Source organism: Punica granatum, chromosome 3 (genome assembly GCF_007655135.1).
Source record: "Punica granatum isolate Tunisia-2019 chromosome 3, ASM765513v2, whole genome shotgun sequence".
Classification (NCBI taxonomy): Eukaryota; Viridiplantae; Streptophyta; class Magnoliopsida; order Myrtales; family Lythraceae; genus Punica; species Punica granatum.
In genome coordinates, this window is record NC_045129.1 from 13,887,243 (window position 1) to 13,908,896 (window position 21,654).

At 37.1% G+C, this 21,654-nt stretch overlaps 2 protein-coding genes and 1 long non-coding RNA gene across 3 annotated transcripts; all 3 read left to right on the forward strand.

Moving 5' to 3' along the window:
• Nucleotides 1–422: 422 nt before the first annotated feature.
• LOC116201346 (SNF1-related protein kinase regulatory subunit gamma-like PV42a) lies at nt 423–3,543 on the forward strand. Its single transcript, XM_031532561.1, has 4 exons — nt 423–955; nt 1,264–1,506; nt 2,132–2,249; nt 3,016–3,543. The coding sequence occupies exons 1-4, from the start codon at nt 465–467 to the stop codon at nt 3,343–3,345; spliced, it is 1,182 nt and encodes a 393-aa protein (XP_031388421.1). The 5' UTR covers nt 423–464; the 3' UTR covers nt 3,346–3,543.
• Nucleotides 3,544–11,123: 7,580 nt separating this feature from the next.
• Nucleotides 11,124–14,046, forward strand: LOC116200406 (SNF1-related protein kinase regulatory subunit gamma-like PV42a). Its single transcript, XM_031531251.1, has 4 exons — nt 11,124–11,341; nt 11,597–11,731; nt 11,846–11,900; nt 13,711–14,046. Exons 1-4 carry the CDS (start codon nt 11,139–11,141, stop codon nt 14,044–14,046), a joined length of 729 nt encoding a protein of 242 aa, XP_031387111.1. The 5' UTR covers nt 11,124–11,138.
• A 2,657-nt stretch (nt 14,047–16,703) lies between these two features.
• Nucleotides 16,704–17,769, forward strand: LOC116199106. The gene is made up of 2 exons (XR_004155465.1): nt 16,704–17,050; nt 17,246–17,769. It is a non-coding gene; the product is annotated as an uncharacterized LOC116199106 (long non-coding RNA).
• The last annotated feature ends 3,885 nt before the right edge of the window (nt 17,770–21,654 follow it).

Below are 21,654 nucleotides of genomic sequence, written 5' to 3' on the forward strand. Positions count from 1 at the left end.
AAATGAATTACTACATGTTTAGGCTTAAAACCCCTCAACCGTACGTAATCAATTTAACTCTGGACGTACTCGTGCCTTATTCACAGTTCCTACATCTCCTTGGCGAATCGAGTATTGCTTGATTACGAGCCTCCTCAACTTGCTTTTTTTTTTTTTCATTATAAGAGAGAATTAGAATAATAAAATAAAAATTTTAATAATTAATGACGGGTATCTTCAATTTTATAGTCGGCTATTTTAATAGACTAGGAGGGAAGCTGAGTGCAGTGGCAAGAGAGATATACACGTGCTATGCTATTCCTTGCTCACTTACACTTAGCTTCCAAGTGTCACCTCCTGGTAATTATACATGAATTGCTTATTACCTATTCCTTACCCTGAAAGAATAAATTTGATGATGATTTAGACTGCCACTAGAAGACCCTACACAAGATATATGTTCCAAATATCTATTATTGTTTTACATGCAGCGAATAATCCCAAGCACAGCAACCAGAACCCCTTCCCTCCTCCTCTTCCCTCGCTTTAGCTTCAGAACCGTAGCCATGGCCCAATCACCGGCAGCGGCACAATCCCTGAAGCAACACCTCCAGGAGAAGAAGGTGAGGGACCTCATCCTCGCCAAGAGATCCCTCGTGGACGTCCCCCACACCGCCACCCTCTCCGAAGCCATGACCACCCTCGTGTCCCACCACGTGCTCGCCGTCCCCGTGTCTGCGCCGCCCGATCACTGGATTGGGGCTGGCGGCTCAATGATCATGGAGTCCGACGAGCAGACCGGTGCCGTGAGGAAGCAGTACATAGGTGTATTGACCATGCTGGACAGTCTCGCCCATATAGCTGGGGATGGTGGGGAAAGGTTGGAGCTTGACCAGAAGATGGCTGACCCCGTCACGGCCGTTATTGGGCACTGCCTCGAGGGTCTTAGTCTCTGGACGCTGAATCCTAATACCGGGTAATATATATATATATATATGTGTGTGTGTGTGTGTATTTTCGATTAGAGGGAGGTACGTGGGCATTATACATATAATATGTATAATTTTCTACTTGCCAATTATTTTGGGTTAAGAGTAGAAGGAAAGATGAGTTTTAAGGTTTCATGTTCTTAATATTTTTAGCCAATCATGGACGTGGTTTTGTATGGGCCAGCTATATAATCTGGGCCGGTTCAATCTTTTTTCCTACATGTGTGTGTGGCGCATGTTTACAAGGACTGGCTCATGTGGTCTTAATGAATAAGTAATTTGGTTTCTTCAATAGCATCCTAGATTGCTTGGAAGTGTTCAGCAAAGGCATCCACCGCGCTTTAGTACCGCTGGACAGCCACGTCGACAGTACCTCTGGCGTGGAACTGGCCGAGTTGGCCCCAGGCTACCGAATGCTCTCCCAGATGGACGTGGTCAGATTTTTGAAGGAGAATGCCAAGGAGATGTCGGGCATAGTTTCCCGCTCTGCTAAGGACTTGGGAGCAATCAGTCGAACCGTCTATGCTATTACTGACAGGTAATTATCGAATTACAATATATATATATATATATATATATAAACCGTTGTTATGATAATAATAATTAAGTATGCTTAGCTCTTAATATATAATTTCTAGTTGTTTTGTTCTTGCCCCCCTTTGTGAACATATAATTTGTAAATGGTTATATACCGGCCCATCTACTGCTTCTAAGCAAGTTGAAATCTAACATGGTATATATATGATATCGGGATTTATGCATTCATGCTAGTGTCCTAGCATTCTCGTAGTCAGTTGTTGCAAAACGTATGTTTAAAGGGGATGTGACAAATGATGAAGAGTAATTAAAAATGCAGGGTGTTGACATGTGACGATGAGTATAGAGATAATATATAAGCAGATCATATTGCCAATGGAATTGGGGATGAATAATGATGTTAGTATAAGTTGTTACACAAAGGTTTGTCACTCAGTACTCATTGCTAAGACTCGCTTTCATATGTGGGCTGCAATATTAATGAAACCCTGTGCGGGATATAATTGATCAATTGGGATAATAATGTAACTGTGAATCTGTGATATCATTTGAAAAAAACTTCGAAATGACAACTTCCTTACTATTTTAAAAGCTTAATCTTCTAAATAATTGAATTGTTTCAACAGAACCAAGGTCGTTGATGCAATCAAGTGCATGAGGGGCCATCTGATCAACGCTGTTCCGATTGTGGCTTCCGAAGATGATGATCCTGAGGAAAACCACAGCTGCCTTCTCGATGTAACTGTAAGACTTTCTTGATCGTGTTGATATATTTGTGGCCGGGTGAAGTAAGTAAGGTGTTTCTAGGATATAACAACATGCATGACCTGAAAGTTCTCGAGCGAAGGTTAACTAGCCATTAACATTTTGTGATCGGACATGTAAAATTTAGGTGGAATCTAGTCTTTACCTCAGAAGAAACTTGTCCTGTTTGTTGTCATACATCTGTTATTTGAGGTTGGGATTAGAAATATGAAGATAAGTTAAACTTGGCAACAAAATTAGTTAGCCGATATAATTGTTGATGCTCGTAAGAATTTTTTGATACCAGATCATGGCTAAGTTTATTCGTGATTTAAAAGTCTCTTATTGCTTGTGAAGAGATATTAGGTGAATTCCCAAGAGGAGAGAAACAAACTAAGATACAGAAATACTCTCCTTGAGAGAAGGCGTATATAGTAGTAAACGCTCTTTCCTAAAATTTAAAGGGTTTGGTTCGATTTTCTAACAGGACATCTCCTGTATCGATCCTTTTATTTCCCTTTGCTATCTCTTTAAGGTTATATGCTTGAGTATGTGTATACATTATTCATGTGTGTACTTGGTAATTCTTTCTTCCTCAAGTCCATGTTAGGCGTTGTATTTGGGCTAGAGATTTATAGAAAAACCAGACATGGTCGCACACATGGAATTATTGGAAATTGCTTGACGATCCGTTTCTGTCAACTTGTTGCCATCCTATCGTGATTAAATCCAGAGCTGACCCTATTAACTAACTTCTTATGTTTAGGGTGAGGGCAGGAGGCTGGTCGGGACATTCTCTGCTACGGATTTGAGGGGATGCCATCTCGCAACGCTACAGTCATGGCTGTTTGTGAGCGCACTGGACTTCACAGAGAAGACCTCGTCAAGCCCGCTATATGCAGGTACCAGTGAAGGAACTCGACCTAGAAGGCCCGTGACTTGCAAGAATGAGTCATCCCTCACCGAAGTGATGGAAAAGGCCGTAGATAAGCATGTGCATCGGGTTTGGGTTGTGGACGACCAAGGCCTGCTGACCGGCATTGTTTCTCTCACTGACATTATACGAGTTCTAAGGGTTGCAATCTTATCGGCTTAATTAATATAGGGCCCATGTTTCGTGTTGTGGCCTTCTAGTGAAGCTTTCTTTCTGGTCTTTCTTGTAATTTGGCTTGGGCAAATGACCATTGAAAAATAAGTTGTACGGCGATGGTTCGGGCTAACAACGTACCTTTCCATCTAAGAAGACTGTTTTGTATCTGTTATTTAGAAATGACATGTTCAAAAGTTGCAAGTTTAGCTTCCAAGGTTATACTAATTCTCCCAAGGTTAGCTTCCAAGTTTTGCAAAAATTGCAAGATCACTCCCCAAGAAAAATTACCAAAATTGCACAAGAGCCCCTCTTCCTCAATCAAGGCCCCCTCCCCCCCTCCCCTCCCCAACCCAACAAGCCAAAACTGCTACCTGCTCTGCCTGCCCTTTCCCTTTTCCCTTCAATAATGTTACAACTTCTACAGCAAATTCAGACTAAATGCGATCACTTGGCAGGGGGTGGTTTTTTTGAGCGCATGTTTACCATATCGATACTGAATTTTCCTTTTCCCTTTCCCTTTTCTTTCTTCAATAATGTTTCATCTGTTGGGGTCTCCATTCTTCAGCTTAAACATGCTAAGAATATTGTTTCTTTGTTAAGTTCTTAGCATGCTCTGAAACCTGTATGGTGATTATGGGGACTGCAGTCTCATTATTTGTGTTGATGATTTAGTATAATTGCCTCATTTACCTCGCAGCTGCAGTCCGCTGAACTGATACAACCTATCAAGGAGAGAATGAAAAATGTCAAGGACTATATCAAGGTACTCAATCTGAGCATAGCAGATCAGGGAAACTACGAACATAGCGATTCTGGATTTTTTGCCACTAGAAAGAAGATATTATGATATTTGACTATAAGGCAAGGGAGATAGTAATCAAAGATATTGTGGTCCATTTGTTTTAAAGCTCCATTGGTTTCGGAGAAGATGTTGTTATTAAAGGTAATGGAAACCTCTCCCTGCACAGGAGCTCTCTGTTTATTCTACCTTCACAAAGCAAAAATTCAAGCTCAAATTCAACTTGAAGTTATCGATTGTGATGTCGCATCAAATTCACTATGTGCTCTCACTTCTCGCTGTAAAGAACTTTCTTTCAAATTCAAATTATTGTTCCAGCTCTCACATCCTGATTCTAGACATTAAGCTTTCTCTGATAGAACTTAGGAACTGTTGTTCACTTCAAAATGTGGTGAGATGCATTCTAGTTTAACTGTGGAATGGAATCCACTTTCTTTTATTCTGTGGTGCAATTAACCTCATTTGCTTTATATTTCTTTGCTTTGATTCACATTGCATTGTTATCAGCCCATACTTTTGGCTTTTGTTCACTCATTGCTGCATTCCTTCGTTTAATTAATTAGGTTAGCTTATAAATGCTGTAATTCCCATTTTGAGTATATTTGTGCATCATAATTTGTAGAAGTTATTGAGTAGATTGAAGGTGGATGATTACTGTAATCGCTCGAACTCACTGACCAAATCAATGAATCTGGGTTTTTCATATGGTAGAATATTAACAAGCATTTCCGACCTTATCGTTTCTCCGTGTTAAGTTGGTGATTCTCATTATTCATATATTGTTTCGTTTTGATGCAGGCTGTTCACTTGACAACAGCTCTGTTCCTTGACACTTTCCTTGCACTAATCTGTAAGTGGTAATTGATGCTTCTTGGTTAAGACTCTAGGGCAGAATAATCAACTATAATTTACTGTGCCATTACGAGGAAGATCACTTTTGTTAATGAACTTGCTAATCTGTTGCGTATTGTGCTGTCAAGTTTGTTTGGGGTTGAAACTAAACTCCCTTTATTACATTAATCTTCCATTAGTTACTTTTATCATTGCTGGGGTCAAATGACTTCAAAATTCATAATTCTACAGCAAACGCTTATGATTAGTTGCATATTCTACATTTTTGTTAATCCTTGAGCTTTAATATGAATGGATCTGCTTAATTCTCAGCATCAAAGCAAAGATTGGAGAAGAGACAGTTTTTGGCAGCTTCTGGAGCTCAAAGGGCTGCAGAATGAATGGCCGGGCGCTCTGTTCTTCATGCCAGTACAGTTTTAGGAACTGCCCTTTACTCCCTCAGTGTCAAGGTAAATTTGCTTCATTCCCTTTTCTTCCAGAAAACAAAGACAAGTTTTCATGCTCTTTTAAGTGCAATCGGAGTTCGACAGATATTATTGTTTCCCATCCACTTTGCCTCCCAAGTGAAATTTACAGCATCCAAGTATCTAGGCGAGAAGAAACTAGCAATAGTATCAAGTGTAATATCCACTGCAGAAGCTTCTGAATTAGATGCGCATTCATGTATAAGGGAAATCGTGCAGGACTTCTATTTTACCTTGCCGGATGTTTCAGAGCATCCTTAGCTTTCCTATATTGAGCGTTAGCCTGAAGATTTCTCACATCTAAGTGGTTGGATGCATAGAAAGTTAGTATGCTCGAATTTTGCAGGTAAAGGACGATTGCAACTGGACTTTGCAGGATTAGATTGCCCCTGCTGTTTACCAGGTCTCAGGAAGCATTCAGCATATATGGTCTCCAAAAATTGCAACATATATTTAATGTAATTTTCAATATTCCTTTGGCAGAATGGTAATGTGGGGTCTCTTTTGTTGTTTCCTCTGCCAAATTGAACTATGTAGCAGCTTAGATTAATCTCTTTGCATCTCTGTAACAAAAAATAATCCCAAACTTAGTAGTATAAACGATTAGTTTTTCTCCGCTGTTCAAGCTCAAGCAGATGATCCACCAATGACTACAGTGTCATTTTCACTCTTTCTATCTGAGTAGCTGTCATAGGAAAATGATCTGGGACTTGAGGCTTTTGTTTAGCTTGATGAGTTTGAAATAAAGTGGTGATGCATAACCATCACCCTCTTGATGTTTGCACAGACCAGAGAACTCCAATTTTGGTATAACATATTGAGTGATCTTCGACAAATAGAAGGCAATAATAGGTGACAAGAAAAATTGATCATGTCCAGTCCAATCCAATCCAATCCAATCCAATACAATAATCAATGGTTATATATGCTCATTTGATAATTTCAAGCAAGAAAAATATTTTAAAAAAATGGAGTACATTAATATTCGTCAAATTTAAAACGTCAAATACTATAGTGCAATGACTTGAAAAAATGGATGAGCTTGATACCAGACATGAAAGCAATTTTGCAAGATCGAAGAGCAGGCGGTAGGGTTAGTACTCGTTAACTTCTTCTATATCAAACAAATTTATATAAATACTAGCCCTCACGAACGTGCGTAGCGCGTGCGCAATTGCTTTTGGGCTTGGGAGCACACTCAATTATTGGATTAACTATCCAAAACATTGGAATTGTCTCTGGCAAATTAATAGCTACATCCATATGAACTTAACTGCATATCATAATTTGCAAGGCAATACTGCAGTCGACATCCACTTGGACAAGTTACAAACCGCGGTATTGCCTAGCAAATTATGTATGTGGTGAAGTTCATATACATGTAGCTATTAAATTATCAAAGTCAATTTCAATGTTTTGGCCTGTTAATTCAATAATCGAGTTTGTTTTCAAGCCCTAAAGCAATCGCGCACGTGTGTAGCGCGTTTGTGAGGGCTAGTATTATAGAATAAAAAATTGTTTTCCTCCTCCTGGCGTGACATGCTTTTATATATATATATATATATTTATGTGTAAATAATTGGAAAATTAAGTCTACATTGCAATCACTACCGACGAAACAAGGAATGAGGGAGATTTCAGATTCCGTTGAGACTATATTTCTTATTATGTAGGGATTTTGTTATATCTTTCTTATATATTTAAATAGAAAAATTATTTTTACGGTATATTGGAGATAATTTAGAAATTCTTCAGTATATTTCAAAGGGAAAATATACTAAGATTTTATGAGGAAGTCTTTGAGATATAGGTATGGTATTATATCTATTTAAAGGGGAGTATCTTGTATTAAGAAAACATGTGTGATCGGGAAATCACGTGTAATTGAGAGGATTGGAAGGCTATTTGAGGGCTTGTAACTTGCATTCTGCCATTGGTAATTGGTTCCCAAGATCCAAGCCACTGCTTGCTCAGCCAATGAATGAGATCATGAAGGTGAAGTCCAACTTTCGTGGTGCTTTATTGATTTTCTAATACGCAATGATATGTTTGGTAATAGTGAATACTGATTATCAATTTTCTTTCTGCAGTCAACTCCTGCCCTATATGTTCTGAGGGAGCGTCCAACCGAACCACGCTTATCATCCCAGAACAATGGAGAAATATTCACTAACCAGATCATATGGTTTGTCGATGACGCTAGTGTGTGTCGTGTCGCAATCCACAAGACATTTGAAGGAAATCTCATAACGAAGCCAATCAATGGTGCTATTTTCATATTCAATCCGAGGTCCGGGCAGCTGTTCCTAAAGGTAGTGTTTGTTTTTAAGGGCACAAAATTTTTCTTTCCAGCTCTTCCTCTCAGCTATAAAGCAAGTACGTATTTACTTCACTCTGGTTCTCATGCAGGTTATCCACGCAAGTGTATGGGCTGCACAGAGGCAGAACCGTCTCGGCCACTTGGCGAAGTCGAAAACAGCAGAAGAAGTTGCTGCTCTTGTGCGATCCCTTCAGCGGGGGAACAGCCGGAGAAGATTATTGTCACTAGGAAAGGGATGCTTGATCCATTGGAGGCCCACTTGCTTGATTTCCCCAACATAGTCATCAAGGGAAGTGAGCTGCAACTACCTTTCCAGGCTTGCTTGAAGATAGAGAAATTTCAGAGATCAGATTCTGAATGCAGCAGAGCCCCAGATGGTTCTGTTTAACCTTTATGATGACTGGTTGAGAGACATCTCAGTACACTGCCTTTACCCATCTTATCTTTATCCTCCGCTCACTTCATGTGAACTTTGAGCAATCAAAGGTTAGCTCTTTGTGTATTTATAACCTTAAGATTACAAGGTAAATTTATATGCATGGTATGTGTATCTCGTAATCAGGGTAGGAATCCCAAAATATATTTTAATACACCCCTCAATTTGTTGGGGGCGAAGATACTGACAGATTGCGACAGTATGTCAGAATTAACGTGATCGATAGATTCTTGGTGAGTATGTCTGCCAACTGAGCTGATGTAGGTACATAACAAACAAGAAGATCCCCTCGTTGAAACCTTTTCCGTACGAAGTGGTAATCAACTGCAATGTGCTTGGACCGTTGTGCTGAATTGGATTTGCAGCTAGATATGTGGCACTGATGTTGTCACAGCACGCTATTATTGGACTAGGTGCATGCATACCATTGTCGAGCAGTAATTATCGAATCCACAATGTTTCTGCAACTGCATAGGCTAAAGCTCGATATTCAGCCTTAATCGAACTTTTGGATATAGTCGGTTACTTTTTAGATTGCCAGGAGACCAAGTTTGGTCCAACAAACACAACATAGCCAGTTGTTGACCACCGAGTATTTGGGCAACCAGCCCAATCAACATCTGTATAAGCAGTTATTTGAACGTCGATAGACTATTGAAGATGAAGCCCATGAGTAGATGTTTCGCGAAGATATCGAAGAATTCGCTTAGCTGCCTGAAGATGAGGCGTGCGAGGGGCGTGCATAAATTGGCTGACTAAGTTCACTGCATAACAAATGTCAGGCCTCGTAATAGTAATGTGTTGTAAAGCAACAACCATACTTCGATATTCAGTTGGATCATCCAATAAATCACCATCTGTTAACGATAGATGAGTTCGGGACGGTAGTGGTGTTTTAACCGTTGTTGACTTAGCGAGTCCAAATCGAGAAAGGATATCAGAAATATATTTATGCAGAGAGAGGGACAATTTTCCAGAGGAACGATTGGCTTGAATGCCAAGGAAAAAGTGCAAGGGACCAAGGTCCTTCATTGCAAACTCATCCGATAAGAATTTAATGAAACACTCAAGAAGAGTAGGAGAACTACCTGTAAGAATTATGTCGTCAACATAAAGAAGAAGTAAGATAGTATGATGACCATTACGATATATGAATAAAGATGAATCAACTGAGCTAGAATGAAAACGTAATGTTGAGAGAAATATACTAAACCTGGTGAACCAAGCCCGTGGAGCTTGCTTTAATCCATATAAGGATTTATGCAGACAGAATATACGAAAAAGAAATTGGCAGACAAGACAAAACATGGGCAGCTCAATATTTTGGCTCCGATACCATGTGAGCAATCAAGGCCTTGCCCAAAAGGGTTGGCTCTTTGTGTATTTATAATCTTAAGATTACAAGGTAAATTTATATACATGGTATGTGTATCTCGTAATCAAGGTAGGAATCCTGAAATATATTCTAATTTGAACATTGAGGAAGCTGAAATGTTACTCAGACCTGACAATGCTATTTTGACTGAACCTCATCATATATGGCCGTCTCTGACAGACGATCAGTGGATGGAGGTAAGAATGCTACCGTTTAATGCTTTTATTCTTCTTTGTTTTAGATTTATAAGTATCATATGCTGAAGTTCCCTTTTGCTATAGGTCGAAGTTGCTTTGAGAGATCTGATATATACTGTCGGACTATGCCGGGAAGAACAATGTGAAGACTTCAGCATTGACACAATCTGATATCCACGATATTATTCTTGGAGCTGAGATGACTCCACCTTCGCAACAAAGGCAGCAGATTGCTGGAATCGAGAAACAGGTACGAGTCTATTGTCATCTCTTCTACAGTCAGAATCGAACTCCTCCCATCCTCTGGCATGGCCATCTTATGTTTGCTTGTGTATTCTGCTTTCAGGCGGAGGAAGCAAGTCAGCTCACAGCAGCCGCAACGAGGACCCCGAGGGAGTACTACCACGAGGACCATAGGCCTACCCAGTCCTACTTCCTGGAGTTTAGCAACCTGGAAGAGGGAGAGACCGCTGAAGGCGATCGTGAGGATACATTCTCTTAAACCGGGCACCCATCATCAACTCTACCGTTTAGGCCTGGTTTGTTTCATTAGTAAACAAGTGTAGAACCGTATAACCTCTTTTAACAGCTCATCTTGTGCATCTCCAGTAACGAATTTTACAACTTCTATTTGTACATAAGAAGTATGATTCATTGAATTTTGTTGCTTATGATCTCCGATTCGGAGTGGTTATCGATCATTTGTCAGCATGTTTGTCATGGGCGAGTTATTTTGACTTTCCATGTGGTATCGGAGTATATGTGTTAGGACATCATGTATCTGTATGCCTCAAGTGGAGAGAGTGTTCATGAATAATTCTACCAAGAAAATATCTATTTTATTTGGTGATCGTGTTTAAAAGAGTGAAAAATAAGTGGTATCATATTATTGATTTAAAGTACTTAACTCTGATATTCAGAAATTTATTAGACTCTGACTAATTCAATTTCAGTCAGTTTAGCACATTAAGGAGTAAATTAAAGTGTAATTAAGAAAGAAAACCTAGTAGGAATTTGCTTCGGACAACAAAACATGCCAAGTATTCATAAAAATAAATAAATATGCCAAGTGAGTATTTTTAAATTCTATGGTAGAGGATTTTATAGTAATTTCTTAATGGATTAAATAAACGTCTGGTAAGATGATAAAACATTTTCAGTAAAGGCGTCTAATCGCATGAAGTTGAACTCCACACGACTAAGCATGATTAATACAATTATGTATTGTGTCTAAATGTGTTTTAGACATGAAACAACCTCAACCGTACTCATAACGTGTGTAAATACGATTTCAATGTGATTCTTACCATCCCCATGGCTGCTCGGCCTGGTCAATGGATCGGAGCTGGCGGCTCCATGATCATGGAGCCTGAAGAGCATACTGGTACCGTGATGAAGCAGCAGTACATAGGTATAGTGACCATGCTGGACATCCTCGCACATATAGCTGGGGATGGTGGTGAACGGTTGCAGCTTGACCGGAAGATGGCCGTCCCCGTCACGGCTGTCATCGGGCACTGCCTTGAGGTTCTTAGTCTCTGGACGCTGAATCCCAATACCGGGTAATATAATTTTTGGAGCGCGAATAATTTTGGGTTGAGAATCGAAAGAATGCATAATGGGTCTTAAGGTTTCATTTATGTCTAATTTTTTAGCAAATCATGGACGTGATTTTGTATGGACCAGCTTACAATATGGGCCGGTCCAACCTTTTTTCCTACATGTGATGATTGATGTGATGCGTTCGTTTAGAAGGGAAGGAATTAGTAGATCATCATGTGTTCATAATAAAATGAATTAATTTGGCTTCTTCATACCATCCTAGATTGCTTGGAAGTGTTCAGCAAAGGCATCCACCGCGCTTTAGTACTGTTGGACAGCTACGTCGACAGTACCAATGGCGTGGAACTGGCAGATTCACCAACTACTAATTTAAACTTTAAGATCGAGTATGGATGTATCTGCTGATTGGCTAGTAAATATTATAACTCGGCATGATATATGCATTTGCATCGGGCTCAGATTCCAGGGTTGCACAATGGACCTCATGTTGGTTCTCCTAGCCGAAGAATGAAAGAGTTTGACGATCTTGAGGAAAACCATAGCTGCCTTCTCGACGTAACCGTAAGCTTCTGTCTTCCTTGTTAAATCAAGTATTTCTATATAGATATTGGCTCAAATTATTGATATATATTCTATGCTCACTTTTATAATGTATATGGGGGTGAAGTAACTAAGGCGTTTCTTGGAGATGGGAACATTTATGACCTGAAAATTCTCGAGCGAAGGTTAACTACCACTTAATGTTTTATTCGGACATGTAGAATTTAGGTGGACTAGTCCTTTTCCCTTGAGGACACTTGTCCTGCTTCTTGTCATAGAACCTCTCTTATATTTGAGAAAGGGACTAGCGATATGAAGATGAATCCAACTTGTCAACAAAGTTAGTTAGCCAATATCATCGTTATGCTTATAAGTTTTAGATAATTGTGTCACTATGTACCAACTCATGGGTAATCTATCGGCGCCAAAGACATCGACTGGAATATCGATATTGTTAATATCGGTTTAAGAGTTTGCAGTTGCTTATATAAAATTAATGAGCTTATAATAATAATAATAATAATAATAAATGTTTACAAAGTTTATTTTGAAACATCTTGTTGCTCGTGGCTTCATAGACTACTATTACCTCCCTGGGTTTCAGTTTATGGTGTTGGATGCAAGCAATTTGACTTATTAGACCAAACTTGTTGAAAAAGACGCTAATAATGACAATAATATCGATAAAACAATAATAAAAATAGAAATTAGGTGAATTTTTCCAAAACGAAAAGGGAAGAAACAAGAATACTCAGCTCAGGTACCACAGTAAAGTGTTATACCTCCTCGCTTGAAATTAAGAGATTTTATGGGTTAATTAATTCTTGCTATTTACCCTTCTTTAAAGGAAAAAAAAACAGTGGATTAATATCCCACGGGGAATAAATAGCCTTTTATAGTAAGCATGACAAACCCCTTACATCTTATTAGAAGTTGTATTACAGCGTGTTTTGCTAAATCTTAAATAATTAGAGGGTTGTATCGTATTTCAGTATGTACTTTAATATTCGGAAATTTAATAGTCTCGATTAATTTCTTTTGAGTTGAGTCGATCCATTAAAGGATAAAATTCTCACAGCGTGAATTTTATCTATTCATAAAATCGGAACTCAAGATCTTATTTAAGATAAACAAGTGCTGAAAGCACTTTCGTTTGTTTATGGAGTATAATTTACCCTTCTCAACTCCACTTTCTTTTTTTTTTTTCAATTTAACAACACAATTATTATTATTTTTTTAAAATTTTTTCTTCAATATAATAATATATTCTCTTCCACACTTTTTCTTAATTACCATTACAATTAATTTTTAATACTAAATTATCTCATATATTCATTTTTTTCCTATAATTCAATAATACAATTATTACTTTTTTTATCTTCTTTATCAATTTAATAATAAATTCTGACACATATTTTTTTAATTATTGTTACAATTCTACTTAAATATATATATATATATATATATATATATATATATATATAAATATTTGGAGTGAATTGAAGTTAAACTTCACAACATTACTAAACGCGCCAGCCAAGAATTAACCCATGTTTTGCTGGGCTATGTATACGATGTATTAATTTGTGCACATGTACTTCTGTTTCCCTCAAGCCGGCCGTGTTCTACGACTTATGAAAAGTAGAATCAGGTGTGATGGCACACATGGAATTGTTGGAATCGGTTTGACGTCCTTTGCCACCATATTGTTGCCATCCTGTCGTGATGCATAGCTGACCGTATCATGAGCTATTATTATTATTATTATTATTATTATTATTATTTGTTTTCATTTTTTTTTTCTTTCCTTTTTCTTTTTCTATAGGGCGAGCGGAGGAGGCTGGTCGGGACATTCTCGGCTACGGGTTTGAGGGGTTGCCATCTCGCTACCCTACAGTCATGGCTGTTTGTGAGTGCGCTAGACTTCACGGAGAAGATCTCGTCAAGCCCGCTATACGCAGGTACTGGTGAAGGAACTCGACCTAGGGAGCTCATGACTTGCAAGAACGAGTCATCCCTCGCCGAAGTGATGCAAAAGGCAGTAGATAAGCACGTGCATCAGGTTTGGGTCGTGGACCACCACTGCCTGCTGACTGGCATTGTTTCTCTCACTGACATTATACGAGTTCTTAGGGGTCGCAATCTTATCGGCTTAATATAGGGTAGCGTCCCGTGTTCCATGTTGTGGCCTTTTTGGATGAAGCTTTCTTTCCGTCTTTCTTATATTTTAGCTAGAGCGAACGACCATTGAAAAATAAGATGTACAGTGTTGGTTCGGGCTAACGTACCATTAATTTTTCACCTAAAAAAGACTGTTGTATATGTATGTTTATGTTATATGTTCAATCCAAACCGAAATACCAGAGCTGGCTCCAGTACTACAGAACAGATCCCGCATCGGAGTGAGTACATGATCTGATTCTGATAGAAGCCTTTTTGGTGCTTATAATGTTAGTGTGGTTTATAATTGAAAAATTTTGCGATGCAATCACTAAAAGATGGGTGTAACATATAAATAATTAATTGGTATTAAAAGGTTAAGGGAAATCAAGTACTTTATTAAATATGAGTAAAATTTCTTTAAGTGTGGATAAGATATTTCAAAATGTTGTGTAAATTATTTCGAAATCTGTATCACTTACTTCTTTGTGAATACTTAATTAGAAATAATCATATTATAAATCTAGACAAAGATAATCATCTTAAAATCCAATAGTGTTGATCTAGTAATTTACGAGTGCGTGCTGGTGTTCATACGACTTGTAGTTTGGCGAAATTCTAACATCCTTCGTTATCAAAAAAATATTTTCATTATACAATACAATCATCTTAAACTGTTGCAGGACATTTCTTTTCATAAATAAATATTCTCTTATTTTTCTTCTAAGTGGAGGTCACGTGTATTTTTCATAAGGGCATCTCTGCAGAAGAAAAAGTTTGGATCACCGTACATCTTTGAGGGTAGGCTTTCTGACTTAAGAATATCTTTATTAGATTTTCTATCCGACGCGCGTCAAAATAAGTTCGTTCATTGTTAGGTATATTTAGGGGAGATCTGTCACAATCAATAAACAAATATATGCTCTTTTAAAGATAAGTATATATATATATATATATATGCGCGCGCATATAAATGTTAGTAGGTTACCCGTAGATTCACGTGTGAATATTTGTTTAATTTGTTTATAAAAAAAGAATATTTGTTTAATTTATATGTCCCGTTAAAATTAAGGTGTGCGATACTGCGACAAAATAAATATTTCGTCTATGTAATATTTTTGTAATGTTGTCAAAAATGCAATATGAAGTGATCTTTTATAAGTACTTTTACATTTACCTATAAGTTCATCTGGGTTTTTGCAAGAGTCCATTAATAAAATAACACTATTTGGCTACCGAAATAAAATAATAATGTTATTTAAATTTATACCAAGACAAAATAATTGGTAATGTAGTCTATTCATAAAAAAAAATGGTAATGTAGTTTGTGAAGCCATATAAGGTCAAATTTTGTATCGACAAGTTGATAAAGCATTAAGTTGCTTGATTTATGATGGTTGTAATGAAAATTTCCAAGAGATAATTGGAAATAGAACAATATAAGTTTGAGAGAGATAGCCAATGGTGAAACTAAAAAGTAAAAGAAATAAATACTACTAATACAGGTTAATTCAAACAGTTCAGATCTTATTTCCTTTAAACAATGTCTCGGGTTCAAGTATTGTGGATGAAAAAAAATTCAAGTTGGAAGAGTTTTATCTCTTAGTGGGTCAACCGAGCTCGACTAGATTAATCGGAGTCCATTTAGCTTCTAAATACCAGGGTTTATATCAAAAAAAGGAGATGATAAAATACCTATTGACACAAATATCTATAGATACAATAATTACTGATAAGTTCACCAAAAAATAATTATTCATAATATTGATCTTATAATCAACATCGACAAATAATTATTTAATTTTTTTTACATGTCTTAAATAACTAAAAGGGTTAATCACGTATAAAAGCATGACTTTCGCTCAAATTTTCAATTTTAGCAGGATCTTTTCGGAAATTGTATAGAAAGACACGACATTTCGTTTTAGTCTCAAATCTAGCACGACCTTTGCTTGAATTCCTAATTCTAGTACAACATTTCGAAAGTAGCACAAAAAATGCACGACCTTTCATTTTAACTTAAAATCTTGCACGACCTTTCAATTTACTCTCAAATCTAGCACGATAAGTGGACCCCGCATATTTTTATTAATTCCACATATTTTCATTTATTGAATAATGTTACGACACGTGGCACCATTAATGCCTAGTCAGCCACTGCCGTAAAATTAACGAAAAATTTAATGACGTACTAGATTTGATAGCCGTTAACTTATCAAATTTTCTCATTTTTTCTATTGTCCCCTGCTTAAAAAAAGTTAATGCGGAGATAAAGACAAATAATTATGATCCATTTGATTAGCTGGGAAGGAATTGGCGCAGAATAAAATTGATGATAATTAAAATTGAGAGGGAATTGAAATTATGACGAAATTCACTTTGGCTTGGTTGAACGGAATATAAAAACAATAAAAACATGAAAATTCAGTGTTATCAAAACCGGACCGGACCGGGAGGTTCGACCGGTCGGATCGGAAACCGGACCTATGACCGGTCCGGTTAGCTAAAAAACCCAAAATGCATAAAAAAACCGGTGAACCCAAAAAACCGGCCGGTTTTTGGGTAAACCCATCGAACCCAATCGAACCGGCCGGTTTCATGGGTTCAGCATTTTTTAGAGGAAATCGGGCGAAATTGAAGGAAATTGGGCGAAATTGAAGGAGATCAGGTGAAAACCTAGTCTTCATCCCTCTTCAGTTCAATTGGATCTTCATGGTCCCTCGCAATGGCTGCCCCTGCAGTCCACACCTTGACCAAGCCTCCCCCACCATACACGTCTCGATACGTAGCCGTCATCGGCGCCGGAGCAGCAGGCCTCGTTGCGGTTCGAGAGCTCCGTCGAGAGGGTCACCGGCTTCGTCTATGAGCGGGAGAGTCGGTCGGAGGTACATGGGTCTACACGCCCAAGTTTAGTCATCGGTGGCTTCATCAGTTCAATCTTTTCTTCGCCAGTTCGCCTCTCTCACCGTCTGGTCCGTCTTTGTTGAGCTGATCGAGCAGAGGAGGTTCAAGCTTCCTTTTCTCCTTCTTGAACTTAATCCTTTTTTTTTTGTGGCAAAATGGGTGACGACAAGGTCTGGGTTTGTGTCTCGGGATCTTTACTAGTTCCTAATCACTTGTTACTGGGGCCTGTGATTTTGAGGAATATTGTGTCGATTGACCCACTACTCCGGTGTTAAACATGTCTTGGGTGGCTGCAGATGTCGAATGGGGATACATACGAGAAAAACCATGACGAAATCGATTTGAGTTCTTTGGCAACATAAGAGGGAAATATTGGAGAATCCATTCTAACATTTACGGGAACGGGAGCACAAGCGCCGGTAGAGAAGAGAGATACAGCCTCTGGTTTGACACGGCTGAAGATTTTTCACCAGTACAACATCCTCTGGACTGACTTTCAGATCATGTAAGCTTCTATCTAATTATCAAAAGTGAATTTTTACTTGTTCCTCTGCTTCCATATGGCTTTAGCTCTTAGTTCCTTTTTTTGTGGAGAGGAGAGCTGATGTTTGTTTACGATAGTTTAGATTCAAATTCTCGGCTTCAGGGGTGCTTCTTTCTACTGCAAATTGCATATCTTCAACGGAGTCTATTTCAATTGGGATTAGTAATTATTAGAACTGGTATTTGTTTCCCTCGATGATTGTTGCAATATAACCTTCATTGGTCTTTCGAGCTATTACTCAGTTGAGTAGAAAAGTTTCGATCTTTACTTTACTCCTCTGAACTGCAGTTGAACAGAAGTGATTCATGGATCAATTTTATTATGACCAGTAGAGCAGAGGCCCCTGTTTTTCTTAATTTATATTACTATTTTTTGTGTTTTATGTTATTTTCTTAAAATAATAAATATTTATTTATTTTATAACTAAACAAGCGGTCCGACCCATCGAACCCCCGGTTGAACCCGTAAACCCATGAACCCATAGCTCAGCCGGTTCGATGTCCGGTCCGGTTCTGATAACACTGCATGAAATACACCCTAAACAAGATAAAAGGACATGAATATCCCTTTTTAAAATATTAACATAATATATTAAATAGAATTAAAAAAAGAAAAAAGAAAAAAGGACTGTTCATCTCCTTCACGTTGAAGAAGATGAACAGTACATGGCTCTCAACCATGTAGCAGAAGCTCCTAAGCCACCCACCTTGACCCCGCGATCCCACGGCTGGGTTCACACTGGACTCGCGACCCCCGGGATGGGTTCGCGCTGGGCTCGCGACCCCCGGTCGCGATCCGACCTCCTAAGCCACCCCAGATCCGACCTTCTGGATTGATTCGACCAGGGGAGTTCGCGAGGTCGCCGACCCCTTGACGATCTCTTGTGGTCTCTCTGTGCCGGGAGAGGTCGATTGGAGGTTCGCAAAGGAAGGTCATGTGGCGGCGGCGGCGGCAGCGGGAGCTGCGTGGCATCGGTGGTCGAGGTTGAGGGTAGTTTGGACTTTCTCTATTGGGGCTTATTCCCCTCATGTGAGAATTGCAAATCTGACTTATTTGGGGAGAGTGACAATTCCGTATTCGTACGGAATTGGGGTGCCATTAGAATCTCGATTCCGACCCCAAATGGCACCAAGGAGCATGATAATGGAACCTGTCCGGAATGGGAATGCCAGGGAATTGGAATTCCCATGAACCAAACATCACGTTAGTGCCGTTGTAGCAGAATAGCAAAACCTCATTTAGTGAGAGGTCTCGTGTTCGATCTTCAATGCTCGCCTTCCTTTCATCCGTTTGTTTTGCATAATTTTTCCTTTGACCTGTCACTTCATATTTTTCCTTTTTTCTTTCTCTTTAAATTATTTAATCATCACTTCATTCTTCCTTTCCTTATTCACTTTGATAAATATTAATTTTTTTAATAAATACATCCTTTCCTCGATGCAGGACATTTTACATATTTTTATAAAATTAGAATGAATTAAATTTTGGGTAAATACAATCTTGAGTCGCGCTCTACGAATTTGTCATCTTTGTCTAATGACTAAATAAAATTATTTCCACAATATTAACTTATAAAAATTACTCCACCATCTATGTTATTTTTGTTTTCATGTTATAAACAATATTTCTGCAATAAATTATCATCCAATTTTTTGTTTTCGATTTGTATCATGGTATCCGAAAGTCCAATGAGTCCTGACTAATTCAGTTCGAGTAAAGTCGATCTACTAAGAGGTAAAACTCTCCCAATCAATAATTTTTTCTATTCACAAAACAATAATGATCTAAATTAACTATTAGAAGTCTCAATTTCTTTTCATATTCTAGAAAGAAAACCCATAATATTATGAGAGGCGACACCTCTATAAACTATGGTATTAAATAATACTAAGGACCCATACTTTCAGGTGAAAACTTTTATATTTATCACTTATATTAAAATATATTTCTAAAATTATTTTTTGATTATCTATTAACCAAACCTAATATAATGAGTGCAACCTATCATATGAATATGAAGTATGACATAAGTTAAATAAGATAAATGGTATGTTGGCTAAAGATAAAGATAGTGAAAATTATACTATATATAGAAACGGTTATGGTATTCTCAAATATAATAACATCTATCTTAAATTTTTAAATACACAAAGCACGTGGATTGTTATTTTTTTTTGTAAGTAAGACTCCTGCAATTTTTTAAGAATGATGACATTGATTCCCTTAGAAATATAATTTAATTTAATGAATGATCTTTCTTTATTTACATATTTACTTTTCATTATAATTTAAGAGTTCATGTGTTACAAGATGTCAAAAAATTTAATTATAGTGTATTTACATATTGTAGATAGATCGATCATGCTTTAAATATGATTTATTCATTGAATAATTGTGATACTTACAAATAATTAATAAATTAAAGTTAAAATTTCATTCTAATTATTCAATAAGTGATCGTCCGGCTCGCAACAAGGCACGGGAGTTGTGTGGCCAGTTAGTCTTAAAGGAGTTGAATTGTTGGAGAAAAAAGTGCCATCGAATCAATTCTTGCATAAAGGAGAGAGGGGGAAGGAAGAGAGAGAGAGACGTGAGAATGAGAGACAAGTGTGACCATATGAGTGAGCGAGGGGGGAAAAATAAAAGGAACATGATAGGAAATTGAATGAAATGACACACATATATATCCGAGGGTACGGATCCGTGCCATACTGTGGTCAAAATTTTTTTAGTCAATTTATACTTTGTTATATTATAGAGTATAAGTAAAACTAATGATAAAATTATTTACCCGTAGAAATTATAACCTCTTGATTGATAGTAATGATCCAAATTTTCTAAAATGAATTAGACTAATTAATATGTTGTACGATATTTAGCTACATTTGAATTTTCTAAATTTCTAATTAGAAAAGCACGATGATAATATTATAATCTCTAAGTGGCCATGTTAATTTGAAGTAACAAACTTTAGTTGCATTGTAGATCCGAAGATCATCAAAAGCTTTTCATAATCTCGATCTAGTCACTATCCAAGCGAGAATTTTTCATCATATAAGCTTTAAATGGTACGATAATGTGAAGCAACGAACTTTGCATACAATATACAATTCAAAATTCGTAAAAAACCTCCGATAGTCACAGTTAAATCAGTACTCTGAGAATTAGTTTCAATTATAGATTTGTATTGTGCCTATTCATTTCACCAAAGGATTCGAATATTAATTTATACGAATGAAGAAATTAAGATAAATAAATAATATTAAATTATTTGAAGAAAAGAAAACATTTAATATTAATTAAAAAAAGAAAAAAGATGGTGGGCGTGGGTGGAGAAAACCTAAGCACTCGCCACCACCATCTCTTTCAAAACAACAGTTTTAATTATATGAGATATTCAAAAATAGTTAATTTATAACCGGCATTAATTCTGATCGTTTTGAATCAATTTTTACATAAATCATTTGAATTCAATTTATTTCAATTAGGTCGAATTTAGTTCAATTGAATTGTAAATGAATTATATCATTTGGAATATTATTGATAGATTTAATGGAAAAGAATTTCATGCATGCCTCGTCTCTCCATTTCTTAATTTTTATTAATAGCATTTAATTATAATTTACCCAAAAAAAGTGAAAAAAATTTTAAAAAATTGTTTAGAATGCACTTAAGAATGGTGTGATTTATTAACAAAGGAATTTGAGATCTTAAATTAAGCTCATAGTAATCAAATGAATTGAATTGTTGTCAATTTTATTGATTTTGGCCCGATTAAAATTCAACGTAAATCTTAAATTTTGCTCTAATTCTTGTATTTTTTTGTAATCCAAACAAATAGAATTCAAATTAATTCTATTCAAACAAATTGAGTTCTCACGTATAGGGGGATTCCAAAGGGAGTGGTAATTGATTTGATGAAGTTATAATGGTCATATTTGTGATTTCATTACCTTAATTATATTTTCAGAATAATAAAAAAATCTCGCTCTATTATAATATATAATATATTATATATGTGTGTGCTTCTATAATATTTATTCTCTGATCGAAATCGAACTAAAACCTTAATTGCATTATAGGATTGAGAGGAGCATTCGCAATTTAGGGTTAGGAATTTGGGGATTATTTGTTTGATTTGGGAAGATAAGAGCAGAGGAT